Source organism: Saccostrea echinata, unplaced genomic scaffold (assembly GCF_033153115.1).
Source record: "Saccostrea echinata isolate AGI-Se365-2 ecotype Australia unplaced genomic scaffold, CSIRO_AGI_Sech_v1 ptg000020l, whole genome shotgun sequence".
In the NCBI taxonomy this organism is placed as follows: domain Eukaryota; kingdom Metazoa; phylum Mollusca; class Bivalvia; order Ostreida; family Ostreidae; genus Saccostrea; species Saccostrea echinata.
This window is the reverse complement of record NW_026889769.1, coordinates 4,998,580-5,023,414: the sequence shown is the minus strand read 5'-3', so window position 1 is coordinate 5,023,414 and position 24,835 is coordinate 4,998,580. Positions and strand designations below refer to the sequence as shown.

At 35.0% G+C, this 24,835-nt stretch overlaps 1 protein-coding gene across 1 annotated transcript; it reads right to left on the bottom strand.

Annotated features, from left to right (window-relative positions):
- Positions 1-640: 640 nt before the first annotated feature.
- On the bottom strand, positions 641-21,556 carry LOC133189976 (contactin-like). The gene is made up of 24 exons (XM_061325431.1): positions 21,439-21,556; positions 20,024-20,118; positions 19,529-19,614; positions 19,013-19,158; positions 18,804-18,917; positions 18,243-18,575; positions 11,703-11,798; positions 11,291-11,518; positions 10,852-10,957; positions 10,505-10,689; positions 9,958-10,230; positions 9,106-9,402; positions 8,596-8,765; positions 8,113-8,239; positions 7,802-7,966; positions 7,551-7,703; positions 4,428-4,522; positions 3,145-3,231; positions 2,859-3,042; positions 2,111-2,232; positions 1,768-1,954; positions 1,378-1,493; positions 1,024-1,198; positions 641-874 (listed from the first exon to the last, which is right to left on the bottom strand). The coding sequence occupies exons 1-24, from the start codon at positions 21,515-21,517 to the stop codon at positions 762-764; spliced, it is 3,732 nt and encodes a 1,243-aa protein (XP_061181415.1). The 5' UTR covers positions 21,518-21,556; the 3' UTR covers positions 641-761.
- Between the last annotated feature and the right edge of the window lie 3,279 nt (positions 21,557-24,835).

Sequence of the window (24,835 nt, the reverse complement as noted above, 5' to 3'; positions counted from 1 at the left end):
TTACAGTATTCATGTATTAGCCTAAATTTAACACTGAGGCATGTTATGTTGCCAGTCTTTATAATCAACCCATTTAATCAACAATGAACCCGTCCATCTTCATGTTTTACTCAGCGTTGTTTCATTACATGTTGGTCAAGATTTCAGAATGCTTATCAGTATGAAAATTAAAAAAAATTAATTAGAATTTTTACATGTACAATTATGATCCTTTTTGCATATTTTCTACTAAATGTCAAATGAAAATGAAAGACTACACGGTGTTTACTTCCTTCAGTGGATGTTTGTACATGTATCTGATTGTCAGGTACACTTTTGATTAAGTGGCTTCCACATTTTTACTATATAACCCACAGGAAATCATTTAGCAGTTTTCTGCTTGATAAATTATAGGTGAACATAAGTTCAACGCTCAAAAAATGACATCAGAACCCTTCACATTTAAAACAAGCATCAACCTCCCACATGGTAACTTAACTGTGGGATGTAAATTTAATCTCGGTTAACTCTAAATAAAAGCATCAGTAAAACGAAGATTGAAAATAATTTTATCGTTAAATGTATACATGTAGTTAAATGGGACAATTACAAGCAATTGATGTGAGAAAATTATAAACACTATAAACTAATACATAAAAATAAAGTGTATAAAAGTTTGTGTGTATGTACAATGTATAAAAGCAAAATAAATCGAAAATGAAAATAGAAGAATATGGATTTCTATATCCTTTGGATTTTGTCGCGGATCTTTGGTGAGATGATTAAAGGATTGACTGAACAAAACAAAGTAAGCTGATGATGACTAGGGATGGACTAATTGATGCTCCAGCCAATTTAATCACGGAAATCCTGGAGTCAACATGCACTCTACCACCTATAAAGATGGAACAAATTTGGCTATAATCAAATATACCTTAAATCAAATTGTGTAAAAAGATATTGCATTAAATGTTATGGATGTTTTATTACACATCACCTTTATTTTCTTTAAATTAATTTTAAGTTTTTCAAGACGGAATTTACCTAAGGTGAAATACTGTGTAGGACTCATTTTACCGTCTCCTCCCTTGCTAAAACCAAGTACACGGAGGGCATAGACATATCCTTTAGCTATTCCATACACCACGCCATAGGTTTGTTTACCAACAACAGTATCATTAGCAGATTTGATATTCTCTCCAAGAAGCCACCATCGTATCTGAAAGTGAAATAAATCGTGTAAGTAAACCAAAAATATGAAGATTAACATTTACACTTTCCGTTTTACTGCTTTGAATTCGTTTATTATTTTTTAAAATTTAGTCAGTGGATACACTCCTCTTCTGAACATTCCTCAAAGTTTTTACGATTACAGACAATCCATTCCCCTTTATATACCTTGTAACCTCTAAGAGTTTCTTCGAACAGTCCTGTCGACACGCCTCTCCACTTTACATATACACTGTTAGGTCCATCTGAGAGGATGTCTACAAACTCTGGATACAGTAATGGCGCTGGAATTCAGAGTAACTCAGATGCATTCACAATTATTTCTATGAATCTGCATGAATTTTTGGGATATTCATGTATAATTGTATATGTATGATATAGCATTCTGATGTAAAGAAAAAAAAACAACAACAAAAACAACAACAACAAAAAACAAACAAACTTTAATTTTATTCATAGTCTTAACAACATTTAATAATGTACTTTGATCATACTTTTCAGGCCTGAATATGAATATATAAAATAGATATTGCTACCAAAATTATAGAATATCCTTACGATTTAAGCAGGTGCCTAGAAGCTGTTTTTCGCTAGGATTACTTTCTCCTGCCGTGTTAAACACCTGCACAGTCACCCAGTAGTCTGTATTCGGTTCCAGTCCAATGACATTATTTCCTGACATATAACCGTAATGATAAGCTGTCACACCCTTACGGTTAGGGTCATTGGCATCTTCTACATTAATCTGAAATACATTTGTTTTGTAAAATTTTCAAATTAAAGAAGATTGTCGTGAATTTATCAAATCGCAAATCCTTAAGATGTTAAAAATGAAATTATATGATACAATACTTGTTATTTTATTAAATAAGAGATGCAGGACAATTCTTATTTCGTGAACCTCAAAGCCTTGAATAACCCCTTTGATAGCCTCTCTAGTATTTGGCATCGGATCCCAGGTTACCCATAATGCAGTGGCGTTGATCTCCCAGCCGTTGACGTTTGTTGGACGGAGTAAAGGGACTGTAAAATTGATAAAGTAACATCAGTGTTTTGTAGCTTTCAGGAAGAGATATTTCAAATGAATGAAAATATATCCATAAGATGTATAAAAAAAAAAAGAAGGAAGTAAAAGAAGAAAGAAAGTGCCGGTTGGACGTGCTAAAATGTCCACTGTTATATATTTTTATCATATAATTGAAGTCGATCTTAAGGAGTCAACTAGATCTCTAACTTCAAGTTATCTCTGTAAACCACATACAAACACTTCCATTCTACATTGAGGAGACAGTGGAAAAATACGCCATATACAATTTATTACATGAAGTTTTCAAAATTTAAGGTTCTTCATATCATTAAAAGCAGAAAAAAGGAAAAGAATCTCCCAATATCTTGTATCCAATCAAAATAAACCAACATTCATTTGATATCGATCTATTTTTATGTGAAAAACATAAGTCCTTAAAAAGGATAGAATGAACAAAACCGATATTCCAATAGTATTGGTCATTATGCAGCGATACTCTAAAATTGAATTTACAAATTACGTAAACATTGCACAAGGTACTCAAATACAATATCCCGTAACGACAATGTCAAATACAATAATACACTATATCGTTGTCAGTTTGTGGATATGAAGAACGTACTTCCCTCCGAAGAATAGACGACGGTTGTCGTGCTGTTTGGTCCATCTCCATAAAGGTTGAACACACCCACTTTCACTTCATAGGGAAGATAAAATAATTTTTCATCGTTGAGGTTTACTGTGTATGATATACTTTTACCCGAGACCATTTTCTTAAACATATAATCCGTCTCAACCAACTTTTTCTGAAATAAAGATTCCAAATAATTTTCTTGTACATGTAAGAAGATTAATTTATAAAGTAAATTCATATGCAATTCTTATATTGTCTAAACACAATAACTAACCATTTGAAATCTGTCTGTGGTTCCATTTTTTCTCCAGTATATTTTGTAACCGACATTAGGACCACATCTCTCTTCTTCTGATAATAACTGCAAATAAAGGCTATATGATCAATCAGAATCCAACTCTATAATGTAACGAAGTGTACATGTACATTGATATTATCAATTCCGCTCTCTCCAACAATGTGTTTGAATCGACTGACGCTAATCTAAACCCGATTTCTTGTAGTTGTGTTAAAATTGAAAAAAAAAAAACAAGATACCGTTGCTGGCGCTCTCCAGCAACTACATTAGCCTTGTTTTACAGGAATGCGCATGCTCGAATTTACAGAAGGGTATTCTAGCGAAACATATCAGTTTCGTATTATCGTCTGAAAACACATGATCTCAGTTTCTACGTACCCTGTAATAAAAGAAACTAAATCCTTATTATGCCAGAACTACAGCTTCTCAGAAATCAGTTATTTTCTAAAATTGTAAATAAAATTCCTCTCTTTTCTTTACTACCGCACTGGAATATAGTCTTATTGATTCCATATTGAAAGTACGCACAATGCCATTGTCGACGTGAAGCTTACTGTAGTATGCTGAATTGGAACACCCCCACCCCACAACCCGCTCAGTACAACACTGTTTACATATCAATATCGTTTCAGCAAAATAAACCATGGCCAATAGTTAACAAACCAACTTCTGTGCATAATAATTGCTACAAAGCTAGCTTACGTATCATTAAACAAGCTAAGTTTGTTATTATTCATATTCCTCATATATCCATAATGATAAATATGTTTACTCTTGAAACCTTTTACGAAAGAGGTTTCAAGAAATCCTATATTTCATTTCTCCAAATAGTTTATGAATGCCGTATCGCATAACTTTATTTTTGTAAGCTATGCTATCAAACGCCCTTTTCCCTTTTTTTCAAAGTTTGTTTGTTATGTTTGTTGTTTAACATCCCTCTCGAGAATTTTTCACTCATATGGAGACGCCACCACTTGCCGAAGGTGGGCTGTAAATCTAGACCTACTTATATACTCGGCACTAAGGGCCATTGAGCAGTGAGGGATCTTTTTTGTGCCAGCACCTACTGCGACACGGGACCTTGGTTTATACGGTCTCATCCGAAGGACCGGTCTCCACTTCCCTCATTGGGATTCAAACCCGCTACGTAAGGATCAACTCCAACACCGCGACTCTAGAGCAAACGCTCTAACCACTGTGTGAAGCGAGCGACCTTTATTTAAAGTTAACACAAAACCATATCACAGATATCGTCACACCTGCCATGAAATCATTAGAACCCCCACACTTCCACTTCCTCCTCCTACGTTTTGTACAGCGGTTACTGGTTTGTCCGGCTTCAGTTGAATGTACTCTGGAAAAAAATAAGGTTATATTACTAAGAAACTAATAAGATATTACTTTCATCGTATCAGCTTGTACATTGTTTTTATGTGAGCAGTGGTCAGTGCACTAGTTTGCACCGAGTTTGTTAAGACATCATCAATTTGAACCAACTGTGTGAAGACAAAAATGGAGATCTGCTCAAAGCATCAATTTGTTCCAAAAGGATAAAGATATATGCCAGAAGATTGAATGATACTTGAAGTCATTAGTGTGAGCAAATTTAATCAAAGTATCAGTTTATGTTGACTGGATAATTGATTGATTGTATGTTGTTTTATGTCTCATTCGAGGATTTTTCATTCATATAGAGAGGTCACCATATACCGGTGAAGGGCTTCAAATTTAGACCTATATTATGAGGGTTCTTTATCGTGCCAACGCCTACCGTGACACGGGACCTCGGTTTTTAAGGTCTCATCCGAAAGACCCATGACTTTCATTTCTAGTGCCGGGCGCTTGGCGAAGGAACAGTCACTACCTATGTTTACGTCTTAGGTTTGACGCGACGAAGCGAGAATCGAATCCGGGCCTGCCGATCAAGAAGCGAGCGCCCTATCACTATGCTACCCTGACCGGTTGTTCACTGGATGAAATATATGGAGATAACGAGCAGTATTCAAGCTCAAAAGTCCATCAACAATACAATTTTGGAGCAAAGCAAACACGGACCTCTAAAACATCAAAGGTGGGATCAGGTGCCATGGAGGAGTGAGCATCCCCTGCCGACCGGTCACACCCGCCGTCTTCCCCTTGTCATGATCGGGAAATAACGGAAAAATCCATCGACAATTCAGTGTGTAAATAATGGCCTAACAATTAGTATGAAAAACGTCAGTCAGCATTTGACTTAATGATAAATTGTATTTGCTGACAAGGTCATTGTACCGACCATAGAACTTACGGAATGACGACTTTAAATGAGACGAAGACAATAGTTTGAGCAAATTGGATCAAAGCATCAGTTTGTTTTGAAAGGATAAAAATATTAGTGATAGCAGATTGGATCAAAGCATTAGTTTGTGCCGACTGAATGAAGACAGTAAATCAAGCAGATTGGATTAAGGCATCAGTTTGTGTCCACGGTATAAAGACTTAAGTGTTAAAGATGAGATTAAATATCAGTTTGTTTCTACTGATTGAAGACATTATTGTGAGTACCTTTGAACAAAACATTTGTATACAAGTGTCGACTTGATAAAACTATACGTTTGAGCAGATTGGATCAAAACGTCAGTTTGTTCTGAGTCGTTGAAGATTCAATCAAAGCATCAGTTTGCTTCAACTGGATGAAAACATTACTTAGTGTGATCAGATTGGATCAAAGCATTTGTTTCTTTCGACTTGATGAAGACATGAGTGAGCAGTTTGAATCAAAGTATCAGTTTCTTCCCACTGGATGAAGATAGAAATGAGGCAAGCATCAACTTTTCCTACTAAATAAGAACATAAAAATTTAAATATTGGATCAAAGGAACAGTCACCGTCACGGTAGCTCATTCGGTAGAGCGCTCGCTCCGTGATCCGAAGGTCGTGGCCGCGACTGACCTAAGTCGATAAAAAAGAATAGGTAGCAACTGTTCGTTCGCCAAGCAATCGGCACTTTGAAGTGAAAGTTGCGGGTCCTTCAGATGAGACCTTAAAAACCGAGGCCCGGTGTCACGGCAGGCGTTGGCACGATAAAAATCCCTCACTGCTCAATGGCCCTGAGTGCCGAGTAAAGGTCTAAATTTGAAGCCCTTCACCGGTATATGGTGACGTCTCTATATGAATGAAAAATCCTCGAATGAGACATAAACAACATACAATCAATCAATCAAAGGAAGAGTTTGTTTGGTCTGGATGAAGACAATAGTGGAAGCAGACTTGGTCAAAGCATCCGTTGGTTGCGCAAGAATGAATTCCACAGTTTAAGCAGATTGAATCAAAACATCAGTTTGTTCCAACTCATTGAAAACATTGGTGTGAGCGGATTTGATCAAAGCATCAGTTTGATCCGACTTGATGAAGACTTTAGTTTGTGCAGATTGAATTAACGCATTAATATGATAAGACTGGATAAAAACAAAAGTATGAGCAGTTAAGAAGATAACATGAGTTTGTGTCAACTAGAAAATTAAAGAAATGTGGAAAGATTAGACTAGAGATTGTTCATTCAAAATAAAAACATAAATATATCAAAGTATCAGTCTGTGTCGACTAACTGAAGACTTGACTGTGGGAAGCTATTGGATAAAAACCTCAGTTTGTTCCAACTGGTTGAAGACATTAATGTGAACAGATTTTAACAAAGCATCAGTTTATGGGACAAAGTGAAGACATTGATGAGAGAAGGTGGATCAGATCATCAATTTGTGCTGACTGGATGAAGACATAAATGTAGAAAGATTGGATCAATGCGTCAGTTTCTTCCATCTTGATGAAGACCCATGTGTGATCCGATGAAATGAAAGCATTTGTTTGTGTCAACTGGATGAAATGAGAAAATAAGTGTTGATACATTGTATCAAAGCTTCGGTTTATTCCGAATAGATGAATACATCGGAACAAAGCATTCTTTGTTCATATATTGTATCAAAGCTTCGGTTTATTCCGAATAGATGAATACACTGGATCAAAGCATTCGTTTGTTCTGTATGGATGATTAACAGCTTAAGCATGCGGTGTGATATTCAAGTTACATCCTGTGCAGAAGTTCGACTTATCAAACTGTCTAATTTTTATCTTTGGCCTGACAACCGACTAAACTTATATCCACTCCACAGTTTATTCAGTAACGATTGAGGTGAATGGTCAATACCTCAGTAATAACTGTTTAAAAATTATGACGTAATGTAGATTCAAGATAATACTAGTATTTTATATCTATAGGCAATTTCGCAATTAATATGTGTTTTGGAAATTCTAAAGCCTGTTTTACAAATATCTATTACAGTTTTAGTAGCCTATGCCTTTAACAATTACTAAAGCCTACATTCAAGGTTACATATAAAACATACCAGATGGTTTGCTGTATTCTCCAGGCTGTGGAAATCTATTTCGAGCATAAACCCTAAACTGGTAACTGTTAAACGGTATCAGTCCCGTCACGGTGTACTGTCTTTTGTCTGAGTCAATGTTTCCAGGAATCAGAACATCAAAGTCAGATAAATCTGTAACAAATGAACGATATTTTTAATAAAATTTTAGATACAAGGATGATTATTATTTCCCTCCTTCAATTTGATCTGTTCACTAAAGAGTAACTTACTCATTGCAATGGGTCGCCATTTTGGATTTGTCATCGTGTGTGCCTCAATATTATATTCCTGTACTGGAGACCCATGATTTGGTGGAACTGTCCATTTAATGGTTACTGTTCGAGTCGTTTCAGATCCCTTAATGCGGTATACATTCCCTGGCATTCCTGGTGGGCCTTAAACAAACATACATACCGACAATAAGGCTTTCATCTTGAAGCTTTTCACGAAAAGAGCGCCAATGAATTTTAGATTTGATTTCTAATTATTATTTGGTAATTACCATACTAGAATAACATCATTGAGAATACACAGACAATACCTTGTACATTGACTGTTGTAGATATGGAGGACTGGGTTATGGTTGACATGGCAACACATTCGTACACACCACTGTGGTGGTAGTCTATAAAGTGGACGAGAAGACCTTTGATTCCAGTCCTAGAACTCTGAAATTACGATAAAACTCATACCTAGGTATTTAGCATTTTAAGTAAAGTCGATGCAGGTGTTCGATTATACATAAACAAAATAACCATTTGAACAATTTTAGAATTGTATCTTGATATTCATCGAGAAAGTTATCTGACATAAAGGAACTCGATGCATCTAGTTAGATATGATAATTTAGGTCGACTTTGTTGCTTTAGTGTTTATTATCTGTCATAGGTGGTGAAAAACCAAGTCTCAACCGGGACTCAAACCCAGGACCTCTGGCGTACCTTGCTAGCGCTCTAACCACTGATCTTTTTGAGACCCAACATATTGACTGACCTTTCACACACCTGTGAACCCGGTGACATACCTTTTCGTACATTGAATCCTGCGAAAAGTCAATCACTCTTCCATTGAACTTCCACACGAATACTAAGTCAATTCGGGTGGCGTCGTACGTAGCCTGACACTCTATGAATACAGTGTCATTTCGATTGGCCAGGATAACGTTAGGAAGCTGTGTTACGATCGTGATCCCACCTAAAGATTAAATATTGAAATATCCAGATAGGAACTGAATTCCTTTAAAACCCTGTAAAAAGATTTTACTGCAATTAACGTTTAAACGATGTGGATAGCTAAGATGATTATTATTTATTATTCCTAACACCGCAAACTTTCGTCTTCAGATTGAATTATTATACTTAAGTTGCATGTTAACATTTGCAAGTATCTGTGTTTCCTGTGTTTCGTGTGACAGTTTATTGCCCCGTAGCATACATATAAAGATGGGTGGGTTTATTGGAATTTAACTGGAGGTTCTTAATTTGAACATTCATTCAGATATTTCCGGATATCTGGTTCGATTTTTAGAACTCACCAACAACAGTTACTTGTCCAGTACTCTTGCTTTCTCCATTCTTGTTAGTAGCCACACAAGTATAGAAACCTCCATCTCCAAAGCTAACCCCAACGATTTTTAGATAGCCGTTTGTAAGCTGTTGTGCGCCTTTCTGATTACCATCTGTTACAGGAAGGCTCATTTTCCCGCCATTCTTTAACCACGTGATAGATGGCACTGGTGCTGCTTCAGGTATGCATGGAATGGTAAGATTCCCGTTACTTGCCGCCAAAATTGATTGTCGAAGAGGATTTTTAGCAAAAGATGGTTTTAAAGCTGCAGAAATAAGATTGCAATCTTAATTTTTCAGTCGATACTTTAATAATAAAAGATATACATGTAGTTATTTGTCTGTAGTTTAAAGGTAAAGAAGTTTGCCAATTTACACAAATAAACAGACATGGTAATGTCTTTTCTTTCATTTATTTAGTAAAGAATTTCGTTGCTGAGAAATGATGAAAATTCGTCAATGAAAGAGATGCCAAAAAAACCCCATCCTAATTATTGTCTCAAATCACGGATAAATGTCCATTTTACTTCTCAAACTTTAAGAAGGTAAAATTCCTGAATGTTTTCGACAAGTATATTCCCCCAAATTTCTGAGAAAATATTAATATTAATCAATTAATATTGTATTTTAGATCAAGCTATTTATTCTATATTTCAGAAATGAATATATACATGTAATGTATGCAGGAACTCAAAAACAACATTTATCTATCCTACAGTTTATAAAACATACATATAATTCTTACATAGCACAATACTCTAGCATTCTAGATTCGTACATAATAATAAATAATATAACAGCAAATTCCAGCAAGTACATACATAGAACTTTAAGTTGTGCACTAGTCATTGCTGTTCCGTAGATGTTTCTGGCTTCACAACTATACATCCCATCGTGGACGTTTTTCTGGAGATTCCTGATCCTTAAAACGTTTGAGGTGATCTCTATTCCATTGGTTCCCGTAGCAATAAGTCGAGAATTCTTGAACCATGAGTAAGAAGCTCGTGGACTGGCAATACCCCCACAACGCCAAGTGACGTCACTATTTTCATCAACAATGAGGTCTTTCAGAGGATATGTAAAATAAGGTTTCGCTGCAAATCAAAAAAATATGTCCTGGTTTAATTCTGATACAGTTTACTAAATTATATTAACTAAATTATATTAACATAAAAGGGTTATGAACTCAGAATTTAGAATGATATTAGTATATCTCCTGCACACCTAAATGCAGTCATTTTCACCAGGTTGATCCCAGACATTATTTTCAAATCATGAAAATATAATTTGTAAATTGGGACATCTCCTTTGTTAATTAAAATTGATTATACTTCATGTATAGGATACTTAAAGGTATGTCATACTAACCACCAATAGTGAGCAAGAAATCTTTGGATGCAACCTGTGTCCGACCGGTAACGTGGCACGTATAAGTTCCTTCATCCCTAAATCGCACATTTGGGATCACGAGTACACGGCCAAAGTTACGAACGTATGCTTTTGATGGTATCCCAACATCACCATATTTCGTCCAGCCATATTTTAGAGGTATTCTAAATATCAAAACGTTAAGTGACATCTATATGGTGATTTTGCGATGAAGCAGCTTTGTATTTAATTATACCTCAGACATGTGAAGTTAGATTTTCCTTCAGTGTGCATTTTTGGTAGTATAATTTTGATTCTGAATCTCTTTAAAATACACCGGCTTATACCTTCCATATGCTAGACACTCTATGGTGATTGTTTGTCCTAGCTTTGGGGATTTTGGAAACACAGCCGGGAATTCGTCGTGAATTTGAGGAGGATACAATGCCGCCGCTGGATAAACGATAAAAAATGGATAAAAATATCTGAAACTCTAACATATTGAACTTTGAATAATAGAATTCAACGTGATATACATTGCCATATACCAGTATACATCAAATATGTACGGATGAAGCACCGAAATCATAAAATATCTATCTTTCTAAAGTGTGATGAATTTCCCATGAAATGTTTCTTGGGCATCAAAAGTCCCTTGGAACATTGTAATACAGTGTTCAAAGTTACACTCAGTCATTATTATTATATATTGTTACCATACATATATCAGTATTAAAAATAATGTTAATCATCTTTCAAAAAATGAAATTCTAAGAAATTCTTTACTATCTCCGAGTACGTCTAGTCTAATGTTGAGGCTCGTTTCAGTCGGTGGTTGACTTGTTGCTAGGGTGTCGCCAGGTGACGCCTTTAACGTCACAATGCAGTGATAGTTCCCTTCATCATTTTGTTGAACTTCCGAAAAATACAGATTACCGTCCGCAGACAAGAAAAAATAGCTGTTTAATGACTGGATCAGAAAACTTCTCCCTTTCATCCACTGATAGGATATAGCTAACAAATATAAAATTTAAAAGTCAACAATGATCAACAATGATCAACATTGCGAAAGAAAAGTACACTATTTTACAACAGATCTGGAGTTTTTTTTTAATGGGGTCAATCTTAGAATCATTAAGTGGAGTGTTTGTCCATTAAATGAAAATTTACATGGGGTATAACTATCTTTTATACAGACCTGGTTTGTGGGTGGGTGGATTACAATTCAGATAAGTCCCCTGATATAATGCCACCCGTGTAACACCTTGTGGTACATTTGGAAACTGGGCTATACCTGTAAAAACAAGATGTGTTTGTGAAACACTGATGCCTCCGTATGACAACTTATAGCAAGGTTTAACTTTCTCAAATGCAAATCAAATATGTTGGTACCCAAAGTAAGGTCTTGTTTCGAGGAATATACCTGTGAAATATGAAAGCCTTAGCAGCAACCATTGAATAGATATGGAAAAGGTTAAAGTTTTTTTCAAAAGTAAGTCAAACATCAAGGTCAAGGTTAAATGGTCAAAATTAAATGTGCCCAAGGAAAGGCCTTCTCACAAGAAATACACGTGTGAAATATGAAAGCCGTAGCACCAATCGTTCAAAAGTTGTAGCCAAGGTTAAAGTTTTTCAAAAGTAAGTCAAACTCTAATTAAGGTCAAGGTCAATGGATTACAATTGTTGCTATCCAAAGAGGTCTTTTCACAAGGAACAGACATTTAATATTTAAATATTTAACCCCTAGCACCAACTGTTCAAAAGTTATGGTCATGATTAAAGTTTTTCAAAAGTAGGTCAAACTCCAAGGTCAAAGCATCAAAGTTGTTGGTATCAGAAGGAAGGTCTTGTCACAAGGATTACATATGTGAGGTATGAAAGAGCTAACACCAACCGTCCAAAAGTTATGGCCAATTTAAAGTTTTGCAAAAGTAGGTCAAACTCCAAGGTAAAGGTCAAAGGGTCTAAGTTGTTGGTATCCAAAGATAGGTCTTGTAAAAGGATTACATATGTGAAGTATGAAAGCCCTAGCAATAACCGTTCAAGTTATGGCCAATGTTAAAGTTTTTCAAAAGTAGGTCAAACTCCTAGGTCATGGTCAAAGGGACAAAATTGTTGGTATTAAAAGGAAGGTCTTGTCACAAGGATAATATTACATATGTGAAATATGAAACCACTAGCACCAACCGTTCAAAAAGTATGGCCAAGGTTAAAGTTTTTCAAAAGTAGGTCAAACTCCTTGGTCAAGGTCAATTGGTCAAAGTGGTATCCAAAGGAAGGTCTTATCACAAGGATTACACATTTGAAGTATGAGAGCTCTAGCACCAATTGTTCAAAAGTTATGGCCAAACGCATCAAAGTTGTTGGTATCCAAAGTATGGTCTTGTCACAAGGATTACATATGTGAAGTATGAAAGCCCTAGCACTAACCGTTCAAATGTTATGGTCATGATTAATGTTTTTTCAAAGGTAGGTCAAACTCTAAGGTCAAAGCATCAAAGTTGTTGGTATCAGAAGGAAGGTCTTGTCACAAGGATTACATATGTGAAGTATGAAAGAGCTAACACCAACCGTTCAAAAGTTATGGCCAAGTTAAAGTTTTGCAAAAGTAGGTCAAACTCCAAGGTAAAGGTCAAGGGGTCAAAGTTGTTGGTATCCAAAGGAAGGCCTTGTCACAAGAATTACATATGTAAAGTATGAAAGCCCTAGCACTAACCGTTCACAAGTTATTGCCAAGGATAAAGTTTTTCAAAAGTAGGTCAAACGTCAAGGTCAAAGGGTCAAAGTTGTTGGTATCTGAATAAAGGTCTTGTCACAAGGATTACACATGTGAAGTATGAAAGCCCTAGCACCAACTGTTCAAAAGTTATGGCCAAGGTTAATGTTTTTTCAAAAGTAGGTCAAACTCCAAGGTCAAAGGGTCAAAGTTGTTGGTATCCAAAGGAAGTTTTTGTCACAAGGTATACACATGTGAAGTTTGAAAGTCCTAGCACCAACTATTCAAAAATTATGGCCAAGGTTAAAGTCTGAAAAAATTTAGCAAAAGTGGGTCAAACTCCAAGGTCAAGGTCAAATTTTTATGGTACTCAAAGAAAGGTCTTGTCATAATGAATACACATGTGCAATATGAAAGCCATAGCTTCAATCAATCAAAAGTTATGGGCAAGGTTAAAGTTTTTGCGGAAAACAGACAGACAGATAGACGGACGGACAGGGCAAAAAATATATGCCCCGGAATCTTCGATTACGGTGGCATAATAATGTTTATAAAATTAGTTTGAAAATATGATAAGAACAAACAACATGAACGAAATGAAATCTATGGAAAGAATCTAATTAACTTCACTGCTAACTATAAGAGTTATCTCCCCTTGCAAAATGTTTTGACTTCAGAAGGACAAACAATTTTCAAATTCCGACCGCCATTTTTATTTTTCACGTAATCATTTCTTGCTATATCGACAAATGTACTTTTTTTTTTTTTTTTTTTTTTTGCTTCTCATTTTTCATGACAGGGACAAAAGATGGTACCGAGGTCCATGTCATTCATAAAATGGTTGTCTGACAAAAAAGAAAGAAAACGCTATAGCAAACTGCGAAAGAACTAAAGAAGAAGATTTTCTACAACTACACAAAAATTCAGAGGCCTTTGCGATGAGGCCCTGCAAAGGGTAGAAGGCAAACTAAAGAAGGAGGACACCTAATACCAAAAGTTTCTCCTTACTCTTCTCAAGCTGTTCATCACTTTAGGATACATGATCCGATGATGACAATTATCCAAGGCCGTGGTTTCAAACACCATCTTCCTTCTTATTCGTGAAGTCTGCGATATCATCAAAGTCGAGTAATCCAGTCCTACATAACTGAAGTATGGATTGTAATAAATGAGCAGTTTGATAAAAGATAACAATTTCCGTACTGCTGTGTTGCTGTGGATAGCAATTATATGTTGGTCACATGTCCTTTGAATATTCACTCTGTAACTACTAGAAACTACGTCGGTTTCTTCTCCATTTTCATCATGCCGGGCCGACTCAGACAACAAGTTTCTCTGATTTGATGTCGGCTCGAATAGTTCTATCAACGATGCTAGGATATAGAATGGTTCAGATCTGAAAGAAGGAATGGAGAGGTGTAGGGGGCAATGTTTTTGGGATCAACAAGATTCCGATAAACCCGTTTTCAATCAGAAATACGGGAGTGCCATGAGAGAATATTTAACAACACATTCTCCAAAGCCAGGTGTGTAGTGTAGAATGCCTTTGGTATTCTCTACATAAATTCCGAGATTTACGGAGGACCATGAACCAGAGGCCAAATATGAAGAAAAATCAACACGACTTGTGTTATCCTTCAAAATCACATCAAACTGAAATATCCAGCCACCCATAACAATCAGGACTTAAAGGGCCAGAACCAAAATGTCATTTCAGTGGCATGGAGAATTGACAAAGGATTTCTGGATGTTTAGCATGAAAGGGAAAGGAATACTGGAATCTACGAGTGTGCGCAAATTAGGAAATACATGTACCTAGGCACTGTTTTACCTCATGTGCTGGTTCGGTGTCAGGGCAAGACAAGGTGAAATGTTAATTTTCCCACAAATTAATGAGGGTAAATTAAAACAAATACAGGAACAATAACACAGTGATGATGAATAAATTATTTCTATATATTGCAATGTAATAAAATCAAAATGTGTATGGATTTAATAAATACTTGTTTTTTTCTTTTTAATTTCAAAAGAAAATTATAAACTTTAAAAGTTTTCAAAATGTTATTACCATACTACTTAAATAATAACTTACATAGGGAAGGACCAAAAATGAACGAAGTCTGTTAATATACATGCGGTCGGCTGAATGTTTTACACCATCGGAAGGTCTCGTGTTGCCTTTCTTGCCTAGTTCGAACACATTGGGCTCTAAATACGACATCTTGTTTTCATTTTAAGGCCTTCGTGTGTAATGCTGGCAAACTGCTTGATAAAAATTCAGATTTTCGTATTGTCTTCGTTTGTGCCTTGACCTTCTGTATCCATGGTACTTGTTGGCTAGGATGTTGACCAAATTCGGCGTCAATGTCGCGTCAAATTCAATTTTTTTTTTTGTTTTATCTGATAAAACAGTTTGCTCAAGTGACAATTTGCAGAAGACTTTCAAGCATTTAAAATTATCACGTAAGCAAACTATTTGGTCATCATCATAAAAAATTTAATATTTTTTTTTAAAAGCCCAGGGGGTTATTCCTTATAATTATTTACTTTTTTACCGGATCCTTGATTTTAAAGTTTTACGAAGATATCAAGCTTTTTATCCCGAATAATGTAAATATTTTAAGCTAAAGTTTATTTGATTCTATGTCTTGTATTTATAAGTAAGCTGTATGTATATACTTTTCTTAAGTAAGGATTCAGATATAGAAATACGTAATAAGAAAATCCATCGTGTTGTTCTGCGTGAGAGAGGTGTATTTTCTTACGATTAATTGATTACTTGATTTATTTATCTGATAAATTTTCTTGCTTATTCTAGTTACATTGTTTTTTTCTCGATTGCACAAAATCTAAGTGATTTCCATTACAAAGTACAATGATTTTCATGGAGTACATTAGTACCGAGTCCCAGTATGGGCAAAGAACGAACAAAGCAACCGTTTCGCTTCATTTTTCATACCTAGTGATAGCTAAATCCAAACGTCTGGTGCGTTCTTTTTTCGTCCCCCGAGTAATGATTTGGGTAAAATTAAGTTTACTTTATTTTATCTTGCCTCATCATAATATTCTTCTCAAAGAATCAGAGCCCAACTAAAATTTACAGCATCTTTTAAATTGATTTTTCCAGGAAAAGATCAATGATAGGAACAAAGCAAAGAAGATTACTATGGTTAATTAAATATTGACGTTGTGTGGCTGTTCATTTATTTAGACTTAAAACACGGTAAAGTTTCAATACACTGTCACATTTTTTGGCCCTAATTACATCCTTATCTTCACGATTAAAAAAATATTCCAAATACTGATGTTCATCTGATCGGCTGATAAACTAGTAATGAGATTTTGAGTATCAGCTATAAAAAAAAGGGTTCCAGAAAGAGACATACAGTGTTGCAGACAAATGCAAGACAAGCATTGCTTGCAATAATGTCCTCTGTAGGAAATATTTCCGACACTAGTAAACCATATTATATGTCTCACTCACTGTTTGTTATTCATGTGGCCTGTTCCACCATCATATTAGTAACTGGAGTGTTTGTGAATGCTATAAGTATTGGTGTCATCCTTCATCTGAAGCTGTTCCGTGAGATATCTGTTCTCTTTACCCTCCATCTGATGACTGTCAATTTTGTAGCCAGCATCGTATCTATGTCCACTGCTCTTGTGAACTCATTTCATCCAACTGGAAAAGCGGATATGTTCTGTAGGCTTACTGGATACGTTATATTCGTTTTGATTGGGGTTCAGATGTGCAATATTACATTAATATCCATAAGTGCTTACGTAAAAGTTGCTCACTCTTCTTTTGGAAAAGCGTTTTTCTCTAAAACTTGTAATGTTGCTTTGTGTCTGGTTTTTATTTGGATGTTACCCCTTCTCAAATTGCTGTTACCTTTGACAGAACTTTGGGGCGAATTCACAATCACCCTTCAGTCTCCTTGGTGTTTACCTATCAGAGGTGGATATGGAGTGTTTCTGGTGTGTTTCGCTCTAGTCGTGACAATATCAGCTCTGATGTTTTCCTATGTTGGAATTGTACGAACTGTTTTACAAAGTAGAAGAAAAGTCGGAGCCGCAAACCAACTTACTCAGCAAAAAAGACAGAAACTAAGAAGGGAACAGTATTTCGTTATTGCTGTCATCATCATGGTGACGTCATTTATAATTCTTTACCTCCCATCAAGCTTACTTCCGGTTATTGATTCAGACATAAGTCTTGGTGTAGACATTCATGTGAGTTTTACTTACGTGACATGGTCACAAAACGTAGTCGAAACATTGATTTATTCTATTTTACATTCTAAAATCAGGAGCGGAATTAAGACATGCTTCTTTGATAGAAAAACTAATCGCGATTCATAGGAAGAAACCTATTATCAACATTTGTGAAAATTCAGACAACCTTTTAAAACTTTGAATTGTAATATTTTTTTTACAAAAATTACATGTATTAGACAAATATGTTGACTTATAAAACACCTTTAGAAGAATTGTTTCCCCATCATGTTTCACAAACTTGTTCAACCGGTACTTCGGATGACAATATAAACCGAGGTGTGTCGCAGTATAGGATCCCTCACTGCTACACAACCGTAAGTGCTGAGTACAGCCTTCTATGAGGTGGTGTGTCAATGTGAATGGAAAATTCTCGAAAGGATGGAAAGTAAAATAAACAAACTCAACATGTTTCTGATTGCAAAGTGTGTGGATAGTGAGTGCACAGTCTTGTAAATATTAACAGATACAACGTAACCAATGCTTATAAATTCTTGGTCTAACAAATATATTTGATATAGTAGTACTAAGTATTCTGCGAGTATTTATTTGTAGATTTCTTTTCCATACTTGTATTATTACAGGGATCAAAATATGAATGAAATACATGTATTGAAACGAACTTTTTATAATATTTTTCATGCATGTTGTGAACACTTGGCTGAAAGCGAAAATCGACAATAATTTGATTCTTGATTTAAAAAAAAGTATCAACTTTGAAATTTTCCTTGCACGAAATATACTTACTTCCAAATGTGACTTTTGCCGGTGCACTGCGTATTGAACCGTAAATGTTGGAAGCCTCGCAATGATAATCGCCCGTATCACGCTTTTCGTCTATTTGGTTAAACGTAAGCTTCCCGTTGCTAATGGTATAGAAAGCAGACATGCTGATGACCTCTTCAACACTTCCGGTGACGTCGGTTCTGTGCCAGCTAAAGCTTGGCTGAGGATTTCCGATGGCATTACATTCAATACTAGGCAAATGAGATCTATTTGTAAGAACAGTGTTGGATGGATGCATCGTGAATTTGGGTCCTCTTGGTGCTAATGAAGGGTCTGTGATATTTGTTCCATAAGCTACAAATAATTACGTACAATGTAATTATCGTTACCTCGAACTATTTTACAGGAGACATGAGATTCTTTAAACAATTAGTGGGGAATGTTGATTTATAGCTAATTAACGAATAGAGCGGCCAAGTACCAACCAAACATCAGTTTCATGAGCTACTCATTAATAAACTCATTTGTTTCTATAGGTTTGAAGGTTGGTATCAGAATATTCATACTGTAAATGAGACTTACTAAAATCTCGGTTTTCCTGGAGAAGACGCTGCGTTTCGCTCCTCGGAATTTCACAGATAAATTTAAAGGACTGTCCTCCGTCAGTTGCACCCCAAGCATAATTTAAATTGGTCACTGCATGACATTAAAATATAAAACAAAAGTATTAGAGACACTGATTTAAAAATTAGATATATATATATTTTTTTTACTGCTTTAAAAATACTTGCCAGAGTATTTGTATACAATAAAGTCCGAGAGACTTCGAGAGTCATCAGGACTTGCCCAAAAGGTGACGCCATCTGTAGATACCGTGCCATCCCCGGTCCATTTCACATGATTTTGTTCCTTGTGTCCACTAGTGTACCAGAGAGACCTGAAATCATAAGTGCATTAAGAAAAAAACCAAAGGAGACCTTGTGGTAGCGTTTCTAACACCCCCCCCCCCCCCCCAGCCCAGAACACAATTGATTTTCGTAAATCCATGAATATCAATGAAATTGATATAAATGAGATAAAATCTGAATTATTAACACCTTTTAATTTATGCTGCTAAAATCACATATTCAGAATGAAAAACCACGACATTCAATCCTGTGTATTATAAAGCATCGTAAAGCATGTCACTAAGATTGGTTCTTATGATCTAATGTCACCGATTATATTTTCAATAATCTGAAAATATTTTCATCAAAATACTGTATAATGTGTCAATTAAATTATTCGATAAGTATAAATATATTTACCTATCCTGATCAATCCTCTGCAGAAGGTTGTTAATAAATTCGTGTTCCTGAGCCGAGTTTATGCTCAGCAGTCCAGCTCCATATTCCTTTGAAAAACAGCGAGTATGAAGATCTTTTTCAGTACAATCAACATCGTTTCAACAGAACTGCCCCCCCCCCCCCGCCCCGCTCCTGTCCCTCCTCTTTTAGCCCAGCATCCACCCAGGATTACTTTCTCTAGTGTAAATCCCAATGTTATTGCTATTTTTTCAAACTGACTAGTTTTGTACTGGTTATAATTAGTTCTGTATTGGTTATTATTAGTTCTGTATTGGTTATAATTAGTTCTGTACTAGTTTTCATTAGTTTTGTACTGGTTATAATTAATTAAAGGTATACCTCAGAGGTTTATAACATTTTGTTCGAAGAATGACTTTTATGAATGTATTCATTCAGTAAGTCAGTGGAGGTATTTTGATTATTTATTCAGTCATAAATTGATCTGTTTCATATTACCTGACAATCCGCTGCCGCTTCGTTGTACGTTCGCAGAGGATAAACTAAGAACTTGTAACAGTGGTGCTCAAATGGGTACCAGTTTAATGGGCAGTCTGAAATAAAAGTCTTATTGATATGATTGTGTATGATAGTTATCAGTGGAACCATTTGTTTCCCTGCTTTCTCATGTTTGAGGCGAGCTAAAGGGGGAACGAGACTATTCACAGTTCCATTTCTCTCGCTCTCCCCCTTGCTTTCTCGACTTCTGCGCAATGTAGACGTGAATAGGACTAAAAAATACCGGTATCTCTTTGAATAATAGTTTGAAAATCAAACGATGATTCTTCAAATAGGCAGATAAAAGATGGGGAATGTCGTTTACCGTTTAAAAAAACTTTAGTCTTGAGCTTTCGTGTTCAAAAAATCTGGTAAAGGAAGTGATGTTTTAGATCTGATTTATTGTACGAGGTACATACGTGATACTTTGGACTTTGCACTTTATTTAATGTCCTTATCACAGACATTTTTTGAATTAGACTAAGTTTTAGGATAAAAATAAAGTTGTAAATATGTCTCAGACTTGAAGTGCGCTTGTTGGTTTTACGTCTTATCCAGAGCATTAAACTGGATTTAGCAGGTTTCAGGCACGTAGCATCGTCAAAGAAGGGGTCAGTCATAAAAAATAACTGACTAATTCTCGAGATAAATATTTTATGGTACATTAACGTATCGACTAACCGCAACAAAAAGTGGGGAGACCAAATGGCCAAATGAAAATTTCCAATTTCCAAACTAAATACAAAGCAAAATGATATTCCCAGAGAAGCAAACCCCCTCCCCGCCCCCCTCGTTTTACGGGCCTGGGTTGTGGGGATTTGACACTTTGATTTACGTTCTACTTTTTTATTATTTTAATATTTATTTATAAACGTATAGGAAGACAATGAACCAAACATTAAAGCAAAAAAAAGTGTTAGAAGTGAACAGTGCCAACTGCAGTCTTTCCTTTTTTTTTTAACTGATTAAAAATATTACCAAATGTTCCAAAAATGATCAAAATATCATAAACAATGTAATGAAAATTAAAACAATTATGTATTAAAACTTAATACGATATTTCTTAAGATGATAATCAACGTATACAATAGTTTTTGTTTAAATTTTTTATTTCTTTTATTGGGGAAAGGGGGTCGGGGTTGGAAATGTTTGATGGTATTTTTGTGGGTTTTTATTTGTTTGTTTGCTTTTTTTTTTTTTTTTTTTTTTTTTTTTTTGCTTGAAGATATATAAAATTGATGTGAAAAAAATGAGCATTTTTGGGCATACTAGTATTAATTCAGAAATCAAAAGGAAAAAGCTTTAATTTCTAGTGTGGTCATTAAAAAAAATATTTTGAATGAAACTGTCACAATCACGTGATTTTATTTACTCACCTGAGGCTGGGATTAGCTGCGAATCACAAGTGAAGAAAAATGCCGTGAGCGCGGCAGAAAACCAGGAAATTTCATTCATGGTGGCATTGTCTGCATCAGCCTACCATTCTATAAAATACTGGAAATAAACAAAATAAATCTTATACTGCTTTAAGCATCCGTATTTCCTACAATCCCGTTGTTTATGTCTTTCCATTTCTTTGAAAAGAATTCTAAACATCACAGATTCCGTTTTGAGAGGAATTAGAGCGGAAGAGGGGATCGTGATGTAAGCAGAGAACACACTTGTCATATACCTAATTAAAGTTTTCAAACACTATTAAAATTACATAATGCGCATATACAGGCGTTACGTTTTAGAATAAAAATGTTAATCAATGCATAAAATTGATGCGACAATATTCCATTATCATGGTCCAAGTTTGTATCAATTTTATGGTTTTTCGTGACTTTTCCCCTCTCTATTTTAGCTTTAAGCTTGGATTCTGGAAATACATTTAGGTTAATTTTTTTAATATTTAAAAGGTAAATAAAATTTGAAATTCAGTTTCATGATACAAGACTATCCAAAAATAATGAAGTTTTAAGAAAATTCAAATTATTTTGTGCCAATTATTAAAAAAAATGCCTTACCATACACGACAGGGATCTGCTGTACTTTTGTTTTATCAGTACTCCGAGATAGAAGAGTGTGCGTCAGATTAAATCATATTGTAAATTTTTTGATAAGATTAAAAGTTTGATGTTGAAGAAAATCTTATCAACACTCTATTGACTTAAACGATTTTTTGTCTTCTATTGACGCATGTACTGTTAAAGTACACAATATGTCTAGTCCTTTTTATTTATTTATTTATTTTTTTACTACAAAGTTATGTTTGTCATATATCATGTTACGTGCATGTTGGTCATTTTTTGGAACGGTGTCTTAACTGAGAGCAGAAGTCCTCCATTATCCCATTTATAGGACAACGTTCCAAAACTCAAAGTTTATCATTACCATTTCTTTTACAATTTTTTCTCTCGCCGAACATTTGCTCCTTGATATGGATAGGAAATAGTTTTGAGACCTTTGACTTCAACAACTTCCTGTTGGTAAAATTGAGCATAGTGATTTTTTACACATTAAAATATGTGTACCTCATAATTGGATTTAATAAGAAAAGATTATACCGAGTTTTAAGTTGTCTGTGACAGATATATATTTAGTCGTGTTATGTTCCATATTTTTCAAATAAAATTTTCAAATTTTATGATTTATTTATAGAAATAATTTGAAGGATATTTTAAATATTTAAACAAGTTTGACTTTAACCAAAAAATTGAATGCTAACACTTTTAACAAATTTGTTCTTATTTTATGACCGGGCTAACATATACTCTTATATCTATGGCGACTACAAAATGTTTGTTGTTATTGTTTTCGATTCAAATTAGCGATTGTGTAATTGACAACTGCCATTAGTTACTTTCAGTGAACTTAATCCATTTTACATAATTGCGCATGTTCTTCATCTCTTTCATAACGAATTGATTTTTTGTTAATTCCAACAGATGGACAAAAACGGATTGATTGTGTGGATTTTGATGATTTAATCTCTCTCTCTCTCTCTCTCTCTCTCTCTCTCTCGTGACATGTGGTCTTGATTCATGCATTAATAGCATGAAAATGTAAAATTGTAAGTCCCTCCTTTTTTCCACCAAAAAAAATCTCAGACATGTCAGAGGAAAGGACTGGTAAATCCAGACATAGGATGACACTTCCCCCTACTCAAATTTCTGGATCCGTCAATGTAAATACATATAGATAAATTGATTTGAATTATGTCTGTATTTGTATCTGTCATTGTAAATAGTAGTTAAAAACCTTAGAATGAATGGATTCAGTAAAAAATCGCCTTAAACAGCAACGTTTAGTTGTTCAGCATTAAAACCACCAAACAGTTCGGGGGGGGGGGGGGGGGTCAATATTTGAATTACAATTGCATCAATTAAACATATACATTGGTTCAGAATAATTCATGATCAAGAAAAATTATTATATTTGTGGTGTGCTTCGTTAATGAGAATTATGACAATGATTTAATTTCAAAGAATTTCTACATCTGAAAACATCTTACCTTAATTTTTTTGAACCACTATCGTTACAGTGCATGTCCAAAATTATTTCCCACAACGTACATCTTTTAAGTGGAAGACCGATCAGAATAGTTCACTAATGAAAGGTATGACAGAACATATCATATCTAAACTAATGTTTCAATGTCTCAATTTGCAAACATAAAAATTTAATTTACTTGTAAGGAAAATAAAACTAAGTATCTAAATTGTATGTAATTTTCGGACGGTATCTCTACCGAGGGTCTATGATCGGGGTCATTAGGTCCCGATAATACGGCCCTTTCCTATACTTTGTTATCGCCGAGATAACTTGGACACACAAAAGTGCTGACCTCTTGGTTATTTACATGTGGATTTCCCGACATTCCCTCCAGATGGAATCACTTTAAATTAAAATATCGAGGAACAAAAGAATCGATATGTACTTGTCATATCTGTTTCTTGGAATTTCGGCCATATTTGCTATCATGGATAGTTTTCATGGTTTTAATATGTATGATGGTTCAAAATTGTTTTTTTTTATTCTAATTTGAACGCCGTGACACAAGGTTATACTCGTATTCTTATCAATTTCAGTGGAGAAATGAGGCGAAAGATTCCTTGTCGATAATGGATGGTGAAACGCTGTCCTATTTTTGGAAACAAAGGGAAATGAAAAAAAAAACATACACATTCCTGGTTAGGAAGACTAAATTAATTTCTTTTGGTCTATCATCATTATGCATAATTAACCACTGACCACAGTCTTTGAAAGATTTGGATTTCAAGAATACGCACGTATCTATTTTTATTAATCCGCAGAAGTGATACGCTTTATTACAAAACGGTAGGTTCAAGATTTTATAAAACTCTCAGGGTCTGTCAGATTTCTTCGATCGTCTTTTTTAAATGCACATTGTTTTTTGCTCACCTAAGCTGAAAGCTAATGTGAGCTTTTCTGATCACATTTTGTCTGGCGTCCATCTGTCCAGCCGTCTGTCTGTAAACTTTTCACGTGCACATTTTCGTCTTATTCTCAAGAACCACTGAGCCAACTGCAACCAAACTTGCCACAGAGCATCCAAGGGAGACGCGAATTAAAATTAGTTCAAATGGAGGGACACGCCCTTCATCAAGGACAGATAATTAAGAATTAGCGAACATTTAATGGCATCTTCTAAAAATCTTCTCAAGAACTACTGGGCCAGAAAAGGTTAACTTACGTGAAATATTCGTTACTGAATAAATCTAAGGCTAAATGCAGGTTAATCCTGGTTTCTTTTGGACACAAGTAATT